The sequence below is a fragment of the Carassius auratus genome, unplaced genomic scaffold (genome assembly GCF_003368295.1).
Source record: "Carassius auratus strain Wakin unplaced genomic scaffold, ASM336829v1 scaf_tig00033530, whole genome shotgun sequence".
NCBI classification, from domain to species: domain Eukaryota; kingdom Metazoa; phylum Chordata; class Actinopteri; order Cypriniformes; family Cyprinidae; genus Carassius; species Carassius auratus.
In genome coordinates, this window is record NW_020526086.1 from 1 (window position 1) to 27,114 (window position 27,114).

A 27,114-nucleotide genomic window follows, 5' to 3' on the forward strand; every position below is an offset into this window, starting at 1 on the left:
TGGCAGTCATGGTAAAGCCCTGTTGCCATGGTTCAACCTTGACTGATTGGTAACGAAACAATAAGTCACTTTGCTGAAAGTGGGCTGTTTAGGACTTCTAACTGAGCAGGAAGTGGTGTGTGTGTGTGTGTGTGTTTAAGAACAGAGCAGATGTAACAACAGTGACAGTATTGTCAGATCTAAACAAGACTCGCTTGGGGAACACATTGTTTATGTTTGGAATGGTGTGCTTTTCATACTATTTTGGCAATATGTAAATAAAAGACTATAATAAATAACAATTTTGTTGTATACAAATTACATTTACCAACTGTATCCAAAAAATGCAATGCACTCCACTGGACCAGAGAGTGATGAATGAACCAGAAATGCTTGGTAACACTTGTACAATTAACATTAATTACTGGCATTAACTAACATTAACTAATAATAAGCCATACATTTGTTACTATATTTATTAATCTTTGTTAATGTTAGTTATAATGATTTTTATTACATTTACTTTCAAACTATTTTCTCATAAATTGCTAATACGTTTCACAAATAAATACAAAGAAATGGTAATTATGGAATATTAAAGTAGAAATACTGAGATATTATTTTCTTGTAAAACATACTCCAATAATTATTTACTTTTTAACAATAAAAATCATTTTACAGTATAAAAAAAAAACTATTTATTGTTAGTTTATGTTTTAGTTGTTTTTTCACAGGAAATTCACACTTTTTTAAAATTGCGATATGTAAACAGAATTATATTTTAAAAAGTAAGAATTGTGAGATGTGAACTCAGAACTGATTGAAAAAATTAAAAATTGCAATATGTAATCAGAATTCATATTTAAATAAGTACAATTGTGAGATGTAAACTCAAAATTCATAGAAAAAAACTAAAAATTGCAATACCTAATCAGAAATCATATTTAAGAAAGTAAAAAGTATGAGATGTAAACTCAGAATTCACATAAAAAATTGCACTATGTAAACTTGCAACATTTAGTAACACAACATGTATAAGTAAATGTTGAAATTAACCTGAAACTAAGTTTGATGAATTCTTTAGAAATATTTTTAATTGTTAGTTCATGTTAACTAATGGAACTTTACTGTAAAAGTTTTATAACAGAATTATAACACTCTGCCAATATTTTACACAAAATGGATCAAAGAAAGCCGAAAAGTGTATCATTGCATACTGCACACATTTCATACATTAAATTATTTTGAACTGTATGTACTACACAATAACAGATACACCAGTATTTCATTTCAAACATAACCACACACTGTATCAAATATCAGTCCATCCATTGTAGCATATATTAAGGTGTGGCATGAGCAGATCTTTTATCTTTAGGTTAAAACACAAGTCTGTTATATCAGATTTCTCAACTGGTTGAAAAAAACAAGATGTTGCAGGTCTGTTCTAATAGGGAAAAATATTATTGTTTAATATCGTATATTTCCATGTATACATTTAATATGTATAATCAAATTTTATTATATACTTTATATGTGATAGAAGCATGTTCATGTAGTTTTTGGTCCTAATAAAAATTGGCAAATTATTATTATTTTTACATGTTGTGTATTTATAAATGAATACGCAGCGCAGCTGTATTTTTATCATCATTCTTCCAGTCTTCAGTGTCATATGATCTTCAGAAATTATTTTAATATGATGATTTACTGCTCAAGAAACATTTCTGGTTATTATCAGTTTTGAAAACATTTGAGCTGCTTCATATGTTTATAGAAACTGTGATGTATTTTACATTTTTCAGGATTATTTTTTGAACAGAAAGTTCAAAATAATAGCATTTATATGAAATAGAAATGTTATATACGTTATAAATGTCATTATTGTCACTTACTGTCATCAATTTAATGTATCCTTGATGAATAAAAATAATAATAAAAAAGAATACATATGACGTACTGTATGCTATAGGAGCATGTTAATGTCAAAATGACATGCAGAAGTCATTTTACCAGTGTTCTATTTATGTGACATCACACTAAGTAGCTCCGCCCACAATGGGATTTCATTGGTTGCCGCTCCAAATAGCAGTACATTCTGATTGGCTGTGAATTTCAGCACTTTGCAGTTGCACAGTAGTTCACTTTAAATGGGAAAAGAAAAATAACATACACAGGCTTGTGTAGCTGGTCAGGACGTGCTGTCTGTGTAAAGAATAGATTGAATGATTATAATAAATGGAGAGTCAACTCAGTTCAATTATTTCTGTGGCTAAAGGTGATTACAAACATTCATCAGAATATTAAAGAACTGGTGTGTTAAATTTAGACATTGGCATCATCGTTAGACCAGACTGTACTGCGTTCCTATCACACTCCTGAAGCTTGTTAAACACACACACACACACACACACACACACACACACACACAACACGAGCCTCAGACACCTCAAGGCTGTGTTGAAAAAGATCCGCTCTTCTCTTTCCCCACAGGACGAGTGACTATAACATTCACAGAACACAAGACTGTAAAAACAGCCTCTTTTAATACAGAAACAGAGACAGACAGAGAGAGAGAGCGATGTTTCTGACCCCCCTGAAGTCGACATGAAACACTTTTCACAAACCGTTGTATCCTGAGAGAAACGAGACATTCAACAAGAAGAAATATGCAGGACAAGACCTGATTCTATCCATCAGGAATCGATCGGGTCGTGAAAATTATGCCTTTATTGTATTAAATTATATTATATTACATATAAATTATATTAAAATAAAAGCTGGTTGTATTAATTTGAAAACAGATTATGAAAACATCAGTGTATGTATTAATATTTTGTATTAGTTTTTACTTTATATTTTAGTTATTTTAGATTTTATTGGTATGTTTTATATTTTTTTATATTTTAATGTTACTTAAAAATTTTTAGTAATTTGATTGTTTTTCCTCATTTTTTGTTGTTTTATATATATAATTTATTTGTTTTAGTTATTTTAGTAAGTTAAACTTTTTACAAGAAAAAGGTGTAGGATTTACTCTGACTCTATTTTTACTCTATTTTTACTACTTAAATTGCTAGTAATTTGCACAAATATTCATAAATTATCGGCAAACAAAACAATATATATATATATATATAAAAATTCAATATATTTTTTGGTAGAAAGACTGAAAATAGTCAATAATCTTTTTTATTGACTATATATAATATTGCATCAGCAATTAACTGAAATAAAATAAGCTAGTTTTGTATATTTTATTTCATTAATTTTTGTTATGGTTTTAGTTTTCATTAGTTTTATCTATTTTCTAGATTACTATACTTTACTATACTATCAAGATTACTAATTTTAGGTAATGTATTCTGAATACTTTTGGATTATTTTTGCCATAACTTGCAGATGTGAATGTGATTTTCATTACACACACACACACACACACACACACACACACACACACATATATATATATATATATATATATATACACACACATTTTACATTTAAAATAGAATTTAGAATTAAAAAGAATCAATGAATTGTGAATAATTATGAATAATAATGAATAATGCCATTGTGTGAATAATAAAAAAAGTAATCGGGATTGTTGCTGGGCAGTCGCTAGTTTCTTTCAGGTTAGCATCGTACATTCCTAATAACCTTATATAAATAATTATTCCTCCTCCATACCTTCCTCAGTGATCCCTCCATCCTGATCTTCCCTGATGATCACTGTATCTCCATGACGACCGTCCGCTGCTGATATTGGAGGAGAGAGTGACGTTCAGTCTATAAATAACCGGACAGACGGTTTGTCCTTCCATTAAACGGTCTGTCGATGAATCAGACGGTAGATGATGATGGAGGATCAGCTTCTGACAGCACAGAGCACTCAAAACATTTCTCACAAACTCTGGATTTAGACCATTAGTACTCAACAGATGCTGTGAGGCACAGAGACATGGCATTTCACAAACACACTCGTACTGTGCATTATAAAGAATGAGCTTTATGACACAGTTATGACACAAACACCTGAGAGAAGTACGCGAACAGACTGTTTGATCCCACAGTCGAAAACTAGAGTATGTCATTCATAGAAAGAGACAGAAATGCAGTGTTATAAACTTACATCAAAGAAGCAACAGACAAACTGTGTGCGTGTGTGTGTGTGTGTGTGTGTGTGTGTGTGTGTGTGACTCCTTTGAAGATTAAACACTGACTACTGAAGTCTCTCTCTTTCTCTTGTGCGAAGGAAAACATGAGGAAAAAGTGACTTCAATCTCACAAAAAACTGTGAAGAATATATTCATATTAAAAAAATCGAAGAAAATATATTTTGTATGAATACAATATACCTTAATAATATATATAATATATATTTCATCATTTGTTTTAATTATAATGCAATGCAAAAAAAAAAAAAAATGTTATGTACAGTATACACACACACACACACATATTCAACGACTAAAAATTATATAAATATAAAATGATTTTTATGGCAGAAATTATATACAAATTATTAAGTATTATTATTAAAATATTACCATAATACAATTTTTGTCAAATGTAATTTATTCTTGTGATGGCAAATCTGAAACATTATAAATGAATTATTCATTTATTTTAAATTTCTACGTTAAATTTGTTGCCAGTGCTGTATTTATTGTAATTTATCAAAATCTATGCAGGTATAAATATATATATATTAAATGCAGTATTTTATATTGCATATTATAAAATGTTACACATAGTATCAACAGGTTTTTTTGTAATATATTTAATATAGTATATAAGTAGATATATTTATATATTTTATATTTATATATTTAATATAGCATTATATCTCTTAATATAGCATTATATCTCTCAATGCAAAAAAAAAAAATATATATATATAAATAAATAAAAATAAAAAAATTCTAATGCAGTTTTTTTTCTCATTCTTTACTGTGTTATGCAGTATGTTTTTTGTGCAGTTACCGTGTATAACCCTGAACCTCTCTCTCTCTCTCTCTCTCTCAGTTTGTTCGCAGTATTCGCGAGGAGTCTTTGCGATCTTCGGCCTGTACGATAAGCGTTCGGTGCACACTCTGACGTCCTTCTGCAGCGCGCTGCACATCTCTCTGGTGACGCCCAGTTTCCCCGCCGAGGGCGAGACACAGTTTGTGCTTCAGCTGCGCCCCTCCATCCGCGGAGCGTTACTGAGCCTCCTGGACCATTACGACTGGAGCCGCTTCGTGTTCCTGTACGACACAGACAGAGGTAAGAAACACACACTTGTGCATGCAGCCGTACTGAAAGACTAAATCAAACGTGACCAGCCAATTTTGAGTTGTTTAAACACTTTCTGGTGTCTTGGTTTAATGATTTGTTTGTTTGAGCGGCTTGAGGACAAACTTCTGTCTCGACCCATCTTTGTTTGCATGTGGCGTAATGATGATACGATCGCAATCATTTTTGAACGTGAACATGAAATGAGTAGACTAGTTTACATAGATATACATTCAGGGTTATTCTCGTGAACTAAAACTCTTTAAAACATTTCGTTAGTTGAAATAATGATGAAATATATTGAATAAAATGAAACGAAATAAATACTAGATGAAAAATAAACTAAACAAAATTGAGAAATGACACCTTGGCCAATAAGTACATTAAGAAAAAAAAAATAATATATATATATATATGTATACATATTGTTGACTGAAAAAAAAAATGTAATTAGTAAAAATTAATAAAAAGGCAAAAAAGACAAAATAAAAATAAGAATATAGAAATGTACTTATTAAAATATTAGTAATAAATAATACTAAAATAAATAACAAATAAAATAAATATTAGAAAAACCATAAACTAAACAAAAAAAGAAGGAACTTAAATTAATAACAAAAAAAAACTGAAATTAAAATAAATTAAGCCTAAATAGCAATATAAAACAAACAATGCAAAAGACAAAATTACTAAAATCTTTATAAAAATAAAAATACAAAGGTAATTATATAAACAAAATAGAATAAAATACGTAAAAATAAATATAATAATAAACAAAACTAAAACAAAATAAATAAATATTTAGTATATATATATATATATATATATATATATATATATATATATACCATACACCATACACCATATACCATAGATATATATAAATATATAATTCTCTCGTCTGGCATCATGGGAGCCCGCAGTGAGGCCAGACCTGAGTGTGCGAGTCAGGCAGGCCGCTGTCCAGAGAAGGGGAATGATATGATTCTTCTTGATATGATTTGCTCTTCTTCAGTCCATTTTAAGCCCAGCATTTGGACACAGAGCGCCTCAGATCTCCTGCCTGCTGTCGGTCCACTGCTCATCCTCGAGCCCAGAGTGACGCGGGCTGCAAGCCAATCATCCAGTCATCCGTGATCTCCTGCTTAAAGACCAGAAAGAGAAGCTAATGGATCCTTTACATCTGCTTTCTTCCCTCGTCTTCATTTTCTTCATCTCCTCCCTCACTTAATAAGTGCTGATGTCTGAATTTGACTGCTAGTCTCTTGAGTCTCTTCATCCGAGCTGGCGTTGAGTCCAAGGACGACGTAGCGTTTTTTCCGCATCAATTTAGCCTTTGTCCTTCTGTTTTGAAATAAGCACTAAAATTACTAACTGGAAAATGGAAATAAAAATAAATTAAACCAAAACCTTAATATTTAAGAAAAAAATTTAAATAACCTAAACCTCAATATAATTAATAAATAAATAAATAAATAAATAAAAAATTAAATTAAAAGAAAAACTGAAAAAAAAGAAAAACTTTGAAAAAAAAAATTGAAAATATATCAAATAAAACACTACTAACACTAATATAATGGTAATAAATAACACTAAATGACACAATGATTTCAAATTATATAATAAAATAAAATATAAAAATAATATAATATTTTATATAATTATTAAATAAAATAACAAAACACATTCGATATATAAATAAAAGTAATATTAATAAATCATGCTTAAAAAATAACTGGACTGGAGTTTAAGCACTAAAATTATTAACTGGAAAACATAAATAGTAATAATTATTTTGTAATTATTAAAAAGTAAAATAAAACATTTGAAACATATAAACAATCATATAAATATAAAGAAACAAAATGAATTTGGAATATTATTAAAAACTATAATAGTGTATACTAAGGATGGACCAGGATGATTGAGGTTGAGATTAGGGAGGTTAACTAGTGGCAACTTCTCAGAAAGTGTTTTAGCAATTATTTATTTTGTGAATCATAAGCGTTATTCTGATCTTGAGCCGCTTGATCTGCAGTTGGCATCGATTCCAAGGACATGGCATGCTTCCCCTGTCAGTTTTGCCTTTGTCCTCCTGTCTATGTTGATTGCCTGAGCGCTGAGGAGGTTTATCAGACTCGCAGACACTCAGTTTGACCTCACACCTCCGTCAGCAGATCTGCATTGCGGCTCTGTCTGCTAAAACGTCTCCGATCGCTCGCTCATACACGTGAAATGGCTGATCGCAGGGGAACGTCCGGCTTGTCTGGAGATGTTAGCATCACTGCCAGCAGATATGGAAAAAATACATCTATTCACAGATGAACAGGAAAGCCATACTGCAGATTATTAACTAAAATAGCCATTTAGAGAGGAAAACACTTTACCGACGTGTAAAACAATCAAGCATAATTTCTCTTGTAGGTTCATTGACAGGGAAAAGCTTGTTAAAAATACACTTTTATACAAAAACGGAGAAGAAATAAACAGAAATGTGTATAGATCTTAAGGGTGTGTGAAATTGACAATTGAAATTGAGAATATCTCTAAATTTATTTTGGTATTTAGCAGTTACACAAATGTATGTTTTTATTAAGGTCCAAGTTTGCCACCTTAAACTGATTTTCAGAGGCATTTTACCTTTTTAAGACCATTTTTTCTAACTTTATTCAATGCATGTGTCATATTTTATGTAAAATTCTTATATTTAATCAATAAATCAAGTTAGTATAATAAGACCCTATATTTACTTTATATTTAGTTTACTTTAAATTAGTTGTAGTCATTTATTCATCCAATTTGCTCTAAATGCTGATTCAGTCAGATAAATATTTAAAAAATAATCATTGTAGTCTTTCATTCAACTAAAAATATTTTGATTTTTATATGACGTTAAAGTTTAAATATGCAAGTCACTGTCTTAATGAGTGAGTCACTGAGTCATGTATTCAACCGATTCATTTAAACAGCTGATTCATTCAAGAACAAACGAAGTAACAGTTGAAAATTGCATCATTGATTCATTCAAACGGATGATTTGTTCAAGAATGAAGCAAGTGACTATTTCTAAATGGATGATTCAATTTGATTCATTCAAACGGATGATTAATTCAAGAAAGAATCTTTAGAGACTGACTTAATGAATAGATATTTGAATCATTGATTCATTCAAACGGATGATTTGTTCAAGAATGAAGCAAGTGACTATTTCTAAATGGATGATTCAATTTGATTCATCCAAACGGATGATTCATTCAAGAAAGAAATATGTAGAGACTGACTTCATGAATAGATATTTGAATCATTGATTCATTCAAAAGCGATTCATTCAGAAACAAAACATTGCTATATTTCGCTCTGTATCCTCAAATGATTTACAACCAAAAACTGATCAAATTAAATCCAACCCACGTATTTACATCTGCAAGTGTTTGCTCATCTGCAATACATCTAGAATGTTTCCTTTCAGATGTCAAATAAACGTTAGCTATTTAAGATGTTTATGATTTAGTGTATTTTAAACTGATGTCTGAAAGAGGTCTGTCAGATGTTTGTACACAGCAGATGCTTTCCAGATGCAGACGTACATGCAATCTGAGTTGTTTAACAGCACTGAATTATAAAATCAAGAGAAAGCTGGTCTTTGTAGGCTGCTAATTTAGGGCGAAAAGGCATCTTTCTTTAATTCTGGTCATTCAAAAGTGCATTTTGATTGCACCCCCGCCGTCAGCTGCCTCAGGATAGTTGCTCAGTTCTTTATTACGGATCTCTAGCATCCGGTAGGTTAGTGGACGTCCTTGTTTACGTTCGGTGTGCCATTTCAGCAGTGCTGGAAACCGCTCGGCTATTAAATGCTAGCAGCACAGTTGAGCGAACATCTCCACTTACAGGCCCTGAGTAACTGACACAGCCGTTGCTACTGGCACGCTCACTTTAGCCGAGAAACGGACCATCTGGAAGTCTGGATCGGACTGTTAGCGATCGGTTCCAGCTACCGCTTTGACAGTTTAGCTAGAGTCTTGCTACTGCTACCTTTATGAACACTGAGTGAAATACTAATGCACTGCCTGCAACACAACTGTCAGCAAAAATATGAGACAGTATGCACAGTACGGAATGCTAAACTTTCAATAAAAAGTTTCTGTTTCTAAGCAGCTTTATTGATAATTCAAAGCATTGACAATACATTTTTGTTTCTGTGTGTGCATGATATACGTGTTCTCAAACTTTCAAAAAATGATTGCTTCATTCAAAATCCCGCTGCTCCTATCTTCACTCCGCTCTTGACTTAGACATTGTTCAGATTAGGACAAGCTAGATAGTGGTGGATTTAGAAAAGAGGGAGATCATTCCACCAGCCAGAATGGTAAATGATAATGTTCTGCATAGTGATTTGTGTCTCTCTGTGATGGTACCACACAAGGCGTCGCTCACCTGTAGATCTCAGGCTTCTGGAGTGGATGTAGAAGAGTGAGTGGAAGTCGGCAGGTGTTGAGCCTGTCGCTGTTCTATAAGCAAGCATCAATGTCTTGAACTTGATGCGAGCCGCAAACAGTAGAAATTAAGCTCTTTCTGATGTTGTGCAATGCAAACCCGCATGATCCGTTTTTGCAATGTGGTCTTTGAAATTCAGCTGGTCATTAAAGATTACACCAAGATTTCTGATGGGTTAATTGTTGACAAAATTAGCTGGATGGTGAAATCACGCTGTAGGGTTGGAATGGCAGGGAAGATGAGAAACTCAGTCTTTGCCAGTTTGAGCTGTAGGTGATATTCTTTCATCCAATGTGAGATGTCTGCCAGGCAGGCTGAGATCCGTGCAGCTACCATTGGATCATCTGGTTGAAATGAAAGATAGAGCTGTGTGTCTTTAGCATAGCAACGGTAGGAGAAACCATGTTCCCTGTTGTGGGTCCCAGTGATTTTGTGTATACAGAGAATGGAAGGGGTCCAAGTACTGATCCCTGAGGAACCCCAGTGACCAGTTGGTGTGCTCTGGATACCTCCCCTCCCCAGGCCACCCTAAAAGACCTATCTGGGAGACAGGATTCCAGTGATGAGAGGGTGGACAAGAGGATCTGATGATTCACAGTGTCAAAAGCGGCAGAGAGATCCAGCAGAATGAAAACTGATGATTTGGAATCAGCTTTCGCAAATCCGCAAGGCTTCAGAGACCGAAAATGATGCAGTCTCAGTTGAATGGCCACTTCTGAAACCTGACTAGTTATTCTGTAAAATAAATAATGATATCTGGTTGAAAACAACTCGTTCAAGTGTTTTCACTATGAATGGAAGGAACGAGACTCCTGGTCCAGGTCTGTAGCAATCTACAAGTGAAGTGTTTAATGTAGAGCAGTGGGGTTACCCGAGCCTGCTTGAACGCTGTGAGGAAAATGCCTGGCAGAAGAGATTTGTTGATGATATAATGTTACTGCCTGTTACTTCTGCCTCAGTGAGGGGACAGGAGGAGGAGAGGGGAGTTTTAGCAGTGTATGTGGTTTGGAAATGGAGGTGGTGGACGGGAACACAGAAGATGATTTAATGTTTTGACGAGATTAGATGTGTCTGGAGCGCTGTTGATCTTGTTGTGGAAATACGAAGGATTGGCAGTTTGGACTTTTGCAGAGAAAGATGAAAGCAACGACTGATACAAACTCAGGTCGGACGGATCTTTTGATTTGTGTCATTTTCTCTCTGCTGCTCAGAATTTGGACTGATGTTCACAAAGAACATGAGACAGCCAGGGGTTAGAAGAGGCAGCACAGGCTCGCCTGGAGTAGAGAGGACAGATATCGTCTAGACAAGAAGTTAAAGTGGAGCATAAAGTGTCAGTTGCTACATTCACATCCAGAGATGAGAAAGGGGTGGGTGAGAGAAGAGTGTGGACGATACTATAGAGGAAAGATGGGAAGGTGAAAGGGAGCATAGTTCACAGAAAAAGAGAGAGGTGCAACTTTTCTACTGCAGATGGATGGATGGATGGATGGATGGATGGATAGATAGACAGATAGATAGATAGATAGATAGATAGATGGATAGATAAGAGTTTATGAGACATCATGCAGTATGAAATAGGAGTAATTTGACTGATTAATAATAATAATAATAATAATAATAATAATAATAATAACAATAATAATAATAATAATAATATATTATTATTATTAGAACTGATCAAATAAAACGCTACCCTACATTTGTTTTTATAGAATAATGTTTCACAGAAATAGGTAATATTTTCGAATAAAATTGCATATTCATGATAACACACTTTGTACAATTTTGAATACATTTTGAATAATTTCAATGTTTAAAATGTTTAAAATATTTTAATATTTTACATTTTTATTCATTTTTTCATTTTCATTTACTTATTATATTTGCATATTTAAAATTTTACAAAATTATAAAACTATGTGTAGCTCTAAGTTCTATGAGCCATTTTGCTAATATCCTAAAATGGTATTAAAGTGTAAAAATAATATTAATAATAATGTTAAATATGTACATATTTACAAATATAAAAATATATTGTTTAATAAAAAAAAAAAGAAAACCTAATTTGAGTGATTTTGCTAAATGACACTGCATTTCTCAAAAACTTCTCCTTTTGAAGTAGCACGTCACATGCCTACACATTCACATAGCGCTGTGTTTGAAAAGCAGCTGCTAAAGGCTGTGATTTCATGCGGAGAGAGAGGAAAGTGTCCATCCGTTCGTCCGTCCACACTCAGACTGAGGTTTGTGTACAGAGGATTCTCCAGCTCTCTGCTGCCAGTCTGTGTTTACTCACAGGACAGCTGGTACCGCTTCATTATGATTGCATGTGTGTGTGTGTGTGTGTGTGTGTGTGTGTGTGTGTGTGTCCGAGCTCACGGTCATCTGTGGTCTGTCTGTGTGTTGTGGCCTGTCTCATATCTGTTGTTGTGAACCTGCTCACACACACACACACACACACACAGAAGATACTGGACACTACATATGTCCTGATGTCCAAAGTCCTGCGGTGCGACTAAAGGCCAGTTTAAAGGACATCTGTTGCTCTTGGCCGACATTACTGGCACACTGATGCAGAATACACATGGGACATTTGGACAGGAGACAGAGCCCGAGCGCAAACACACACACACACACACACACCCACACACACACACACACTCTCACTCACTCACTCACTCACTCACTCACACACACACACACACACACACACACACACACACACACACACACAGAGTCTGGAAAGGAGAATATAGCTGAATTATGTAGCTTCTCTCTTTTTATTATTTGCATAATATTGCATCAAAATTACTTTTTTTCATATTTTGTCAGAGATAATAGAGTCAGTATTATATTAGTGATACTATTATAGTTTTTATAAATAATTAAATTAGTTTTTATATTTTCTGTTTTCATTTTATCTTTAGTTAACGTTTTAGTCTTTAGTTGTGTGTTTGTCATTTTTATGGTTTATTATGATTTGTAAAATATGTCTGTATAGTTTTTTTTTTCTGATTTAGTAATTTTAGTATATGAAAATGAAGTATCTCATTAAATAAGAATAAGAAATGTTACTAAAATAAAATAAGTTCAAGTTTTTACCTACAGTTCGAAGGGTTTTATCTGATTTATGTTGCATCTTACTTTTTAGCATCTGCATAAAATTGCAGAAAAACTTTTTTTTCATACTTTGGGAGATATAATGGAGTCAGTGTTATTTTAGAATCATTTGGGCATAATTCTACTTTTTATCAATATTGTAAATTATTTAATATTTTCTTTTGTTTCTGTTTTCATTTAAATGTTAATCTTTTAGTAATTTTGTATTTATTTTATTGTATTTCAGTTATAATAAAGTAAAGTTAAACCATTTTGTTATTGTTTTAGTGAACTATAATAACCCTGAATAGAGTTACATTTTTTATGTTGCATCCTTTTAGCATTTGCATATACTTGCATAGTTTTCTTTTCTTGAAAGTTTTTATTTTTATTTTCTCAAGTCATTTATATTTTAAGAATCATCTTTGTCTCCCATATTTTTATAAAATAGATAATTAAGACAAATGTTGACATTAAGTAAGTAACTTTTTTAGTAGTTGCATAAAATTGCATAATTTAATTAAATTATAACATTCTTTTAAGTTGTTTTTTCTCTCTTTATATATATATATATATATGTAAAGTTTATTGAAATAAACTGATGAGAGCTCTGACTCTTTTGTAGCTGTTGCAATCTAAAAGTCTAAATTAAAGTCTCCACTCAGTTTTCTCTCCGTATAACATGCAAGTTTAGGTGAAGACATACATGTGTTGTTGTTGTTGTTAGGATATGCCATCCTGCAGGCCATCATGGAGAAGGCGGGTCAGAACGGCTGGCAGGTCAGTGCCATCTGTGTGGAGAACTTCAATGATGCCAGTCACCGAAGACTGCTGGAAGACCTGGACCGGAGACAGGAGAAGAAGTTCGTCATCGACCTCGAGGCAGAACGACTCCAGAACATTCTGGAACAGGTGAGCATCACATCAAGCAATCAAAATTACCACATTTACAATCCTGGTCAAACACAATGGATACAATAAAATGCTCCACTACATTGTTTTTCGTGTGATATATTCTTTATATCATTATGCAATAAATTGGGCTGGGAGTGTAATTTCATGTTGACTTATACAATAAAAGATTTTTTACACTTTTTTTTATTTACATGCTTTAAATGTATTTTAAAATATTTAGATATTTTAAAATATATATTTTTAAAACATTTTTTTTTTGACTTTGAAAATATTCCACAATATGAAAAGAATGTATTACAATCTAAATGTTTTATTTTATTTTTTAATTATTAAAAATATATTTTTTTTAAATAATAAAACTATATATAGTAATGTAAGTGTTTTGAGCAGTTTTGCTAACTGATTTTGAAAATATTCGACAATGAATTTCTTCAAATTATAAAATGTAAAAAAAAATTTTAATTTATTTATTTAAATACTTTTAAATATTTACATTTTATTACAAAAAATGCATAATACTATATATAGCTCTGTGAGCTCTTTAAGACATTTTGATAACTGACTTGAACATATTCTAAAATATTAAAAATAGAAAATATTTATTAAATTTGTAAAAAAATATATTCAGATCTTTTAAAAATATATATTTATAAAAAATTAAAAAAAATATATATATACTACCACTGTAAGTGTTTGGAATAGTTTTGGTAAATGACTAAAAATAATCTACAATTTCAAAATTTCAAATATTTTTTTATAAATAATTATATTTGTATTTTTTAAATATTTACAAATATTCTGATAAAAAATCTACAAAACATAATATATAACTGTCATTTAGCCATTTTGACGGACTTTGAAAATATCATGCAATATTATAATTTTTTTTACATTTAATAATTAGTAATATTTAGATAATTATATTAGAAAATATATTTTTGAAAACCTATTAAACTGTATATTCTACAATATTTTGAAGTGCATTAATAGAAAACATTATTTTATTTTTTTTAAATGTTTAGATTGTTTATATATATATATATATATATATATATATATATATATATTTTTTTTTTTTTTTTTTTAAATAGGACTATACGTGCTTTGAGCAGTTTTCAAGCTGACTTTGAAATTATTCTACAACATTTTTTAAATGTACCTACAATTTCTGACAACCCGAGACTCGAGCACACAACCTTTGGATTATGAGACAAAAATCTCTAACTTCCACACAATATGATAATATTATCATATTGTATATGATATGGCATATATATGATTTGAGCTGTTTTGCTGACTCACACCAAACATCTCCAAAACCTTTTAAAGATATCTTCTGACATAATGCACAATGATCCTGAACTTGCACATTGATTGACAAGCAGGGAGGAATTCTGATTCCATCCTTAACGCACGTCAACAGTTTGTCAGTTTGACAAGAACCTTATTGAGAAAGTGAATTAATCAGTTTAGTGACATTTGAATACTGCTGCCAACAATTGTCCAAAAAAGTTAATGATTTTTGAAAGAAATTGATACTTTTTTTCAGCAAAGATGCATTAAACTGATGAAAAGTGAAAGTAAAAATATTTATGGTGTTGAGAAATGCTGTTTGTTTGAACTTTGTTTTCAAGTAAGCACAAGTAAAATTGTCTTAGAACATGTAAACTCTAGTTACAAAACAATCATATATGTTATTAAATTACAATTATTATTATTTAATATAAAATAACTAAAGTAATACGCATTTTATATAAAAATGTATTAAGTGCATAAATATATACAATAACATATATACAATATATAAATATATAAATATATACAATATACAATGTAAAATATTTAATTTATTTTAATATAACAAGTAATTTAATATAATCTTAATTTATTATTCACTTAAAAATGTCATTTAATAAAACTTTTTTTAATTAATTTATTAATCTTATTAACTTTTTATCTCTGCCATTACTGGCATTTTAAAATGTATTGTAATAAAAACAGATATTTTTGTATTGTAATAATATTCCACAATATTTTATTTATATGTTAAATGTATTTAAATTTTGTATTACATTTTTTTATATTTATTATAAAACTATATAAAGCTCTGTGAGCCCTTTGAGACATTTTCCTAAGTGACTTTGAGCATAATCTACAATACAAAAAAAAAAAGTTTAAAATACTTTAAAAAATATTCAGATCTTTAAAAATATTTTTAAGAATTATAAAAAAAAAATATATAGTACTGTAAGTGTTTTTAATAGTTTAGCTTACTGGCTGATACTACTGACTACAGTGATTAAAATTAATTTCAAAATCTACAATGTTTAAATTTTTTTAATAAATAATTATATTTAAATTTTTAAAATATCCAAAAATTTATATTTCGATAAAAATGGAGTCATTTTGACTGATTTTGAAAAGATATTCTACACTAACATACAAAATATGTATAATATTATAAAATATTATGATTAAATAAATGCAACCTTAGCGAGCACAAGAAACTTCTTTCAAAATCATACAAATATTTATGATTAATTTATTATAATTATATAATACTGTAATTACAGTAAGAATTATTTTTAATACTAAAATGTATACATGTGTATATCGATTTAGTTTTTAATATATACTTTATTTTAATGTAATTCATTTAATATAATTTTAAATTTTTCGTAATAAAAAATAATTAATTTAGTATTATTAATTTAATATTTTTTTTATGAATTTGTAAAGGAATACATAAATTGTAATGATATTTCTCAATTTAACTTTTTTATTGTAGTTTTAAAACTTCTTTCAAAAATGTTTTAAAAAACCAAACTTTAGTGTACATTAAACGGTTTAAATGTGTAGCAGCTCCATGGTTCTCGTGCGGTAATGATGTCACAGCTCAGCTCTCAGGACGTCTGATCTATGAACTCTGTGATTGAGGGGCATGTTTGATTATTACATGGTCCGTCTGTTCCTCAGGCAGACCTCTGAGGTGCCCATCTATCAGCCTGACAGCAGATGTGGCAAACACACACACACACACACACACACTGTCTCGCGGTTGGACATAGTTAGGTACAACATCAACAGAATGTTCTCTCTACATGCCCTGCCAGAATGTTCCTCGAGCAGATGTGATCTTACACCGATACCAGTTACACACTAGACAAATCTCAAATACAGTATTTGAAAAAGACTATTTACTTAAAGGAATAGTAAAAAAAACAACACTCTGCCTCAGGCCATACAAGATTAGGATGAGTTTGTAGCATTGCATCAGTGTCTCATCAATGGATGCTCTGCAGTGAATGGGTGCCGTCAGAATGAGAGTCCAAACAGCTGATAAAAACATCACAATAATCCACAGCACTCCAGACCATCAGTGAACATCTGGAGAAGACAAAAGCTGAAACAAACCCAGCATTTAGGTGTTTTTGAGTCCATAATCTATACTAATTCTTCCTCCAGTGAAAACATCATCTGAATCAGGAGAGAAATCTGCACCGTTTACAATCCAAAACAGCTCTATTTTGAAGTGAGAGACTTCAAAAGGAGATTAACTTTTTTCACTGGAGGAAACGTTATTATGGATTATGAACTCATGTTTTTGCCAGAAGCAATGGTTTGAAGTTAAAAGCATCTTAATGCTGGATTTGTTTCTTACAAACACGTCTTCTCCAGATGTTAACTGATGGTCTGGAGTGCTGTGGATTATTGTGATGTTTTTATCAGCTGTTTGGACTCTCATTCTGACGGCACCCATTCACTGCAGAGCATCCATTGATGAGACATTGATGCAATGCAACATTTCTAACTTTTTGTGTTTTTTTACTTCAAAATGTTTCTTCTGGCTGGTCCATAATCCATAATTACACTTCCTCCAGTGAAAAAGTCCTCTTCAAGGTGATGAAAGCGTTCTTTTGTCACGAATGACCTGTTTTTGATTCTGTAATTGGTGCTGAGATTACAGAATCATGGGTAATGTAGTCTATTACCAGGAATTATTTACAAATATAAGTAAAAACAAATGCAGGCTGATGGCTTCATCAAAAATCAACTATCATTTTAATTATACTTACATTCAAATTTGAACTGCAATTCTGCATCCTATTTACCAGATTAATACAAATGCATTGAAATTGAAATGCACACAGTGTCTTGGAACATAAACTCTATTTATATGTAAAAATACTTTCCCAATAATATATGAATGCATCTGTAGGCTGTATTGCTGAAGCGTGTAATAAAACAATCTTTGTGCTACTGTATTTGCAGCCACTCATTCCTTGTATTTCTGTCTTTCTCTCAGATTGTGAGTGTGGGCAAACATGTGAAAGGATATCACTACATCGTCGCTAACCTGGTGAGTGCTGGCGCCGGTTTATACAGTGATGGAGGAATACAGCTGGAGGAAATGAACAAATATAGAGGACAGCGTGTCCTCTGGCTGTAATTCTGTGACTGAGCTTCACTTTCCTAAAGAAAACCAGAACACAGTATTACATGTTGGCATCTAACTCACATCATTTGTGAAGGATTCCTTAAATCATGTGCACTAGTGCTCTACTGCGTGATCATATGCACCATTTTCACCTTCTGGACGATAAAGCAGATTTAAAATCACACAGAGATTTGAGGATACAGGACTTTTTTTTTTTTTTTTGCTTATTATATAACCACCACCATTGAGTTTTAAAAGCACCAAGTAAATTTAAATTCTAATTATAAAACAATCATATTCAAAAATGATATTTAATATAAAAAATAACTATAAGAATTATTGTTAATTTTAAAATGTATTTCCTAAATGTATAATTAAAATGAAATAATTAATTGACCTCATTGACACCCAAGAAGACATCAGCAAATTTTCTTTTTCTAATTAATTAAAATAATATAATTTATTAATTTATTATAATATATTTCATTTAAAGTAAGGAATTTTAACTATTTGTTTTATAAAACTTAATGTAATTGTAAGAAAAAGTAAAAAAAAAAAAGAAAAAAAAATATATATATACAGTATATATATTTTTTTTAATGTAATTAGAAAATAAAAATAAAATAACGCAACAAACTTAACATCATCTTAGCAACAATAAATCAATGCCAATGCCATAAATCTTTTAAAAACCACCCAAAACAGCCTAGCAGCAACTCAATCTGGATGATTAATTTTCTCTGAACTGGTAGTTAGTCTCAAGTATTTTGCCGTCTTGTTTAGTTTTGGAGACTCTGACTATGATTGACTGCTGAACCTGAACTTTGTTACGTGTGATTTATCATTGCTTATTTTGTGCTGTGCCTTGACGCATTCTGCGTGGACATTTGTTAGCGTCAGCATCTGGGATATTATGAATTGTTATAACTCACTCCACCTCACATTCACTCAATTAATCTCTATCCTTTTCCACCTTTTTATCTTTTCAATGCATCGGCTGCATTCGCTCTCACCCTGCTCTCTGTCTTTTTTCCCGTCAGGGATTTAAAGACATTTCTCTTGAGAGGTTTATGCACGGCGGGGCAAACGTCACTGGTTTCCAGTTGGTGGATTTCAGCAAACCAATGGTGATTAAACTAATGCAGCGCTGGAACAAACTAGACCAGAGGGAGTATCCAGGATCCGAGAGCCCACCCAGGGTACGCAAACAACATAATTAAACACAAATGCAAACACCAATAAACCAGAATAACAAACACTGCGAACATTTATTTGCACACGCTTTATGTTTCAGCACCCAGTTCACTAAATTAGCTCAGAGATCTGAACTAAACACCATTGAATCCATCAGCAGAATAATTCCTTATCTACTCAAACAGCGTGCTTCGAACCCCTCGAGCAAATAGAAGTTGGTTTAAATCAGGGCAAAACTCTGATAATCCTGTCGGACGCATGTGGCAGAGATCCAGTCACAGATGTTCAGCCAATCAAACTGTGACAGGACACATTCTTCGTCAAGCTTTAGCCAATGAGATTCAACAAGCAGCTGCCCAGGCAATACATGAGTCAATTAAGCCGTGACAGACCACAGCCGGAGCCACGTTTAACCTGTCTGTTGGGGAACATGTGAAATATAGTCTTAATACAAGTAAATAAATGTTGTGTTTTGAAGACTGTGATACCATTTTAGACAAATTCACATTCAGGGGCACAGTTTCAATGTATCCAACAATGTGCTTTTTTTTAATAAAGGGATTCAATGAAAGCAAAAACAAAAAAAAAAAAGAAAGAAAAAAAGAAAACGAATATATATATATATATATATATATATATATATATATATATATATATATAATATATATATATATATATATATATATATATATATATATATATATATATATATATATGTATGTATAAATTATAATTTAATCTTTAAATACTTAATAATAATGCAATTATTTATATGCCTTTATACACTTTATAAACATAGGTTTATACAATTAAAAGTAAATATATTAATATAAAAATAATCAAATAAAGGCAAAAGTACACACACACAGACACACACGCAAAACAAATGACATGTAATCTGGGTTATATAATCATATTCCAAAAATAAAGTACTTATAATTAGATTATATCACAGATTAAAGTTTTTATAATTACATTATTACTTATTTACACAATGACAGTAAATTAATGATGTACTGATTTGACCTATTTTCACTCTTAAATTTGAATAAAATATATTATATACTAAATACAAAAAAATAAAGTACTAAAAAGTTCATTTAAGTAAAGTACATAAATATATTTAAAGATATATTAAAAGTTAAAAAATAAATTCCTGTTTTGCCACCACCAAATATAAGACTTTTAAAAACATTAAGATGCTTGTTATAACATTTAAGATATATTTTTTACAATCATAAAACAGATTTTCTTTTATTTTTATTTTAAGGACCCTTAGGGCCTTTTTGTTATTCGCACATGCTCCTAAATCCATTTTACATTTGCATACATCTATTCTTAGTCTCAAACACAAGTGAAATGCTCGCACAGTACCACACAAAAAGTATTACAGTTCTTTGTACTAGAAAGCAAGACAAATAAACTCATTAAGATGGTTTTATTCTGCATAACCTCACCTCATTGTGCGGTCCTCAGCTCAAAACCTTGCTTTTCTCCTCTGTTGATAACGTGGAGCTCCTTCTCTTCTCCCATTGATTAGTACTTCTATCCTGCGGTCCCTACTATAAATTATCAGAGGAACATCAGACCAATCTTTACGGGTTCATTAGAGCACACTTTATAGGCAAGAGCCTTGACTATCTCCATCTCTTGCTTGCTCTTGATTTTCTGCATCTCACTCGCTGAGTCCCCTCTTTAATGTTGTTGTTTGCTTCTGTCTTTCCCTCACTGTTAATTGGATGTTATTATGCCTCTGCTAGAACCATAAATCTTCAACTGATCAAATTCATTCATAATGAACGGTGTCTGTGCAGATCCAGCCACTGAGGCTTGTTCTGTCTTATTGGGGTAATTTACTCATGCAAATAGCCATGCTTTTGTATTTGTTTATGGAAATAACAACAGATGAACATCCATTTTTATTTCTGGTGCAGTGAAGCTTTTTTATTTTACCGCTAGTGGTACCTCATAAAGAGAAAAACAATGCACTGTTTTCCCCAGCAATCTCTATGGATCTTTACTGCTCTGTAGCAGCAATCTGTACTGCTTTACAGTTAAATAGCTTTTCCAGTAACAAGTAGTGGTGGTGCTACATTGCAGTTTTATGTCACATTGCATTACGTACACAGCCTTACAAGCAAGCTGGCAGAGGCAATAATCAATGCACTCACCTAGATTGCCCTCTCTGTTGCATTTACATCTACTTTAGGCACTAGGACAGCTCTGTATTATAATTGATATGTGATTATAAACAAGACACATGGGTAATGTAGTGTGAATGAAGTAAAGACACAATATTCCTTTTCCTTCCTCAGTACACATCATCATTGACGTATGATGGTGTGCTAGTGATGGCAGAGGCGTTTCGGAATCTGCGTAGACAGAAGATCGACATCTCTCGCAGGGGCAACGCTGGAGACTGTCTGGCAAACCCGGCTGCTCCTTGGAACCAAGGCATCGACATGGAACGAACTCTGAAACAGGTGAGAGGATGTTATCTAAAAAATGGAAACCACAAGTAACAATGGGCAAGACTCTGTGAGACAGGTGGGAATGGGCTGGACTTAGTGAGACAGGTGGGAATGGGCTGGACTCTGTACGACAGGTGGCAATGGGCGGGACTATGCAAGAAAAGTGAGAATCGGCTGGACTACTACAGGTGGGAATGGGCAGGACTCTGTTCGACACGTGGGAATGGGCTGGACTCAGTGAGACAGGTGGGAATGGGCTGGACTCTGTGAGACAGGTGTGAATGGGCGAGACTCTGTGCAAAAGGTGGGAATAGATTGGACTCTTTTTGACAGCTGGGAATGGGCTGGACTTAGTGAGACAGGTGGGAATGGGCTGGACTCTTTACGACAGGTGGCAATGGGCGGGACTATGCAAGAAAAGTGGGAATCAGCTGGACTCTGTACTACAGGTGGGAATGGGCAGGACTCTGTACGACAGGTGGGAATGGGCAGGACTCTGTACGACAGGTGGGAATGGGCTGGACTCTGTGAGACAGGTGGGAATGGGCTGGACTCTGTTCGACAGGTGGGAATGGGCTGGACTCTGTTCGACAGGTGGGAAAGGGCTGGACTCTGTTCGACAGGTGGGAAAGGGCTGGACTCTGTTCGACTGGTGGGAATGGGCTGGATTCTGTGAGACAGGTGTGAATGGGCAGGACTCTGTACGACAGGTGGGAATGGGCAGGACTCTGTACGACAGGTTGGAATGGGCTGGATTCTGTTCGACAGGTGGGAATGGGCTGGACTCTGTTCGACAGGTGGGAAAGGGCTGGACTCTGTTCGACTGGTGGGAATGGGCTGGATTCTGTGAGACAGGTGGGAATGGGCAGGACTCTGTGAGACAGGTGGGAATGGGCTGGACTCTGTATGACAGGTGGTAATGGGTGGAAATCTGTATGACACATGGGAAAGGCTATGATTCTGTACAACATCTGGTAATGGGCAGACTCTGTACGACAAATGGGAATGGGCTGGACTCCATAAAACAAGTGGTAATGGGCGGGACTTTGTATGATAGGTGGGAATGGGCGGGACTCTACATGACATGTGGTAAAGGGCAGAACTCTGTATGACAAATGGGAATGGGGATTCTGTATGACAGGTGGTAATAAGCAGGACTCTGTCTGTCAAGTGGGAATAAACAGGAATCAATACCACAGGTGGGAATGGGGGGACTCTGTACGACAAGTGGGAAGGGGCGGGACTCTGTGAGCAGATGGTAATGGGAAGGACTCTGTATGACAAGTAGGAAGAGGTAAGACTGTGTAAGGTAGGGGGTAATGGACAGGACTTGTATGACAAATGGGAATGGGCGGGACTCTGTATGACAAATGGGAAAGGGTGGGACTCTACAGTATATTACAGGTGAGGGGGGGGGGGGGGGGGGCTCTGGGTGGGATTCTGTGCAAAAGGCTGAAGCATTACCTGAAAGGTGATTGTGGGTGGAACTGAAAGAGAGGTGAGATGCTCTATAGCAGGTAAGTTTGGACAGGGCTTCACATGACAACTAGGAATGGGCAGAACTGTTGTCTGGACACATCCTGAAAGTGAGAATGGGCGGGACTCTTTATAACAGGTGGAAGTAGGCAGGATGCTGTCTAACAGATAAGAGTTGGTATGCCTCTAAATGGCGGTACACTGTCTGAAAGTGACAGTGGGTGGGACTGTGAACAGCTGCTGGGAGTGGGCAGGACACTGTCTGAAACGTGAGAATGGGCAGGACTGTAAAACAGATGGGAGTGGATTTTATGCTATTTGACAGGTAAGAATGGGCAGAGCTCTATACTTGAGGTGGGAGTGGGCTGGACACTGTCTGAAATGTGAGAGTGTCCAGGACTCAAGGGGGGTTCGGACAATGCAGGATAAAAGGACACATAAATTTGCTATCAAATCTCACTCTAGTTTGAACTCATCTTAAAAGTTGAAACCACTCATCAAACTAAAATGTAGCTAATAATGATAACTTTCTTCCATTTTTACCAAAAGTGATGCGTGTTCTGTCTTACTAATACTTCCTTGTGTATGTGTGTGTGTGTGTAAAGGTGAGAATCCAGGGTCTCACTGGGAATATCCAGTTTGACCATTATGGACGAAGAGTCAACTACACCATGGATGTCTTTGAGCTAAAGAGTAACGGCCCCCGCAAGGTCAGACACACAACACAATTTCATACATTTAAACACACACACAAGCATCCATTTATACAGATACACACTGTAATTTTACCCAGATGCCCGCACACAGTATTGATCACCTTATCATCTATAATCTGCAGATCGGTTACTGGAACGACCTGGATAAATTGGTTCTGGTCCAGAATGAGCTCTCCATGGGAAATGACTCCACTATGGAGAACAGAACGGTTATCGTCACAACTATAATGGTAATGTACACGCAACCACCCACATCCGCGGTCTTACACACATAGTGCCATCTAGAGTGAGCAAGATATCAGTTAGATATACTTGATTAAAACTCACTTGCATTGCTCTCGACTGTATTAGTGAGAGAAACAGAAAGTGGGCCAGTGGAAGCAAGAGAGAGGGAGTGCTGACTGTGCATTAATTCATTAATCATGTTAATGTCATCAGTTTAGCCATAGATAAGAGAATAAGAGGGTTATACTGAAGAGAAAAAGTTTGCATATGCATTTGAGGTTGATGTTTAAATTTCCCTTAAAATGCACCACAGTAACCATCGTTTTCAACAAATCATAATCGTTATAGCAGTCATTGTTAAGGTGCTGTCCGACTAGCTGACTCAATTTGAGTTTGGTCAGGCGTGTCAAACCTACCAACTGTTTATGTCAAAAAGTCGTAGGTCTGTCACGGTCAGCAATTAAAAATGGATGAGATGACAGGCTGAAAGATTGTCTGTGACATTTCGATCCCATTCTGTCACGAACTGCTGAAATAAGAACAGGAGCACCATGCAAGCAATTATAATAGGCTGACTTAAATTATACAAGTGTACAGCTATGCTATATGACTTTGCATTCGTTGTAAGTTCTTAAGCCAGAGAACATTTACATATACATGAATGCATTTGGTAGGTGCTTTAATCCAAAGTAAATTACACTGCATTCATGCGTTCCCTGGGAATGCAACCCATGACGTTGGCGTCATGTTCTACTATTTAAGCTGCTGTACATGAATGCCATATTAAACACAGAAGAAGCTGAGAAGAAGCTCAAAGGCCATGACAGCCGCCCACTTACTGGCTCAGGCTATTTCAAACTTACTAAATGTTGCACTTTTGTTTGGGGTGTTAACAAAAGCGTTGAGTCACTATCTGACCTCTGATTCTCCAACAGCTCACAGCCGAAAATCGATTAGCAGGACATCAGCATTAAAGACCTAAAGATTCAGAACCTATTAGCAATTACAATTAGACAAGCTCCAAGGGTTCATATTTTAGAAAATATGCATCTGAACTAATCAGTTTATCAGTTTTAAATTTTTTAAAACATCTTTAGATTTGAAAATATCAACATTAGAATTAAGATAACATTATGGAAACCTGTTTCTGCCTTTTATAGAATAAAATCTCTTATTATATTATATACTCACATTTATATCTTGTAATTTTGCAATGATATCTCACAATTCTGCTTTTATATCTTGCTGTTCTATGTTTATATCTCACAATTCTACCTTTGCAAGATATTATAAAAAGTCTGAATTGTGAGATTAAAAGTTCACAATTATCTATTTAATTAATTTGATTATCATCCAACAGCGGAAAGATGCTTGCATAGAACATAAGATATAAAATTAAGGTTTACTTTTTTTACTTTAATTTTGAAAATATCAACATTAGAATTAAAAGAACATAAAACAAAAGGTAAAAAAAGCTGAATTTTAAGTATGAGAAGTGCTATAAAATAGCATTACTTTATAATTATATAAAAATATTTTTATATACGTTTTTTTAATTGCTTTCCATTATATTGTCTACTGTAACTTTACTACAGTACCACACATATTTTGGTGGAAACTATGGTCATTGTGGTAAATTCTGTAAGGGTTAAAACAGGGAAAGAGCGATAGAAAATTATACCTTAGCAGGCTCCTCCTCTCTCTCTCCTTCTCTGTCTCTCTTTTCTTTTCTGCCGTGCGCTTTTTAAGGCGATGGAGAATTTTACCTCTGCAGGATCATCATCGTTTCCATCACTGCTAAAGAATCCGCTGTTCAGACACTGAGCAGAGAGAAGAGGACGAGACAACCGTGAGACACCAGAGTGTAATGATTCAGCTGTTTTCAGCTCTTCAGCCGGGACTGCAGCGTTAAACGTTCACTAACATTCAGCTCACATACTTGAGGTGCAATGCCAAGGGTGTACAAGGGTATTTTGTCAAAGGGTTTTTTGTTTTGTCATCTTGTGATTGCTTGACCTTGCTCTATGAATTTACATGGCTGGCATTTAAAGGCATCATGAAACTGAAACTGACCCAAATTACTGTACTCTATAATTGAAGTTTAAGTCTTGTTTCGTCATATTATTGTGTTGCCTTTAAATGTCCTGAAATCCATCGGAGGATTGTGTTTCTCGAAGGTGTGATTATCTGAGATGCTGTTTTCTGTGTTTATGGAGGATGATCTCTATCATTCATGTGACCGTGAAATGATACTCTAACAAATTAAACGCATATATTCATCAAGATCATGCATCATTCAAAACTGAATTGAGATTACAATGTCCAATTCAATGCCAGGTTATTAAAATTATTAATTAATTATTAACTCATCCACACATCACTCCAAACTTTATGACTTTTTTAAATAAAACAAAACAAAACAAAGATATGTAGCGTCTATTTGCATTCAACAAAAGTCATTTATAATATGCTTGTTTAATATATAATGTGTTATGAGGTTTTACCGTTTCAAAATAATAGTTTAGTTTCAAATGCTGCCCGTTTTCCTTCTATTCTCCTTTGGTATTAATTTGACATATTTACTACTAAATATATAATTTAATAATAAAAAAAATACAAGTATATTACTTGTTCCGTACGTACTTGTAGTTTATTTTCCTCGATTTCATTTTTTCTATAATTTAAAAATAAAAATTTAAATATAGTTAAAAGAAAAAATACAAGTACATTTAGTCTAAATACTTTTTGCTCAGTAAATGTAATAAAAAATACACGTACTTACATTTACTGAATAAAAAAAGGTCAAAAAGTTATTTCCTAAATTAAA

General features: G+C 33.4%; 1 protein-coding gene across 1 annotated transcript in view; it reads left to right on the forward strand.

The window, feature by feature from the left end:
* Nucleotides 1–4,961: 4,961 nt before the first annotated feature.
* LOC113081241 (glutamate receptor 4-like) overlaps nucleotides 4,962–27,114 on the forward strand; it is a gene marked incomplete at its 5' end in the record, with an annotated part of 53,960 nt that continues 31,807 nt past the window's right edge. Inside the window, 7 exons of the mRNA XM_026253313.1 lie at nucleotides 4,962–5,247; nucleotides 13,580–13,764; nucleotides 18,074–18,127; nucleotides 19,246–19,404; nucleotides 21,715–21,882; nucleotides 23,952–24,056; nucleotides 24,185–24,292. Coding sequence (XP_026109098.1) covers nucleotides 4,962–5,247; nucleotides 13,580–13,764; nucleotides 18,074–18,127; nucleotides 19,246–19,404; nucleotides 21,715–21,882; nucleotides 23,952–24,056; nucleotides 24,185–24,292 — 1,065 coding nt within the window. The remainder of the gene's footprint in view (nucleotides 5,248–13,579; nucleotides 13,765–18,073; nucleotides 18,128–19,245; nucleotides 19,405–21,714; nucleotides 21,883–23,951; nucleotides 24,057–24,184; nucleotides 24,293–27,114) is intronic.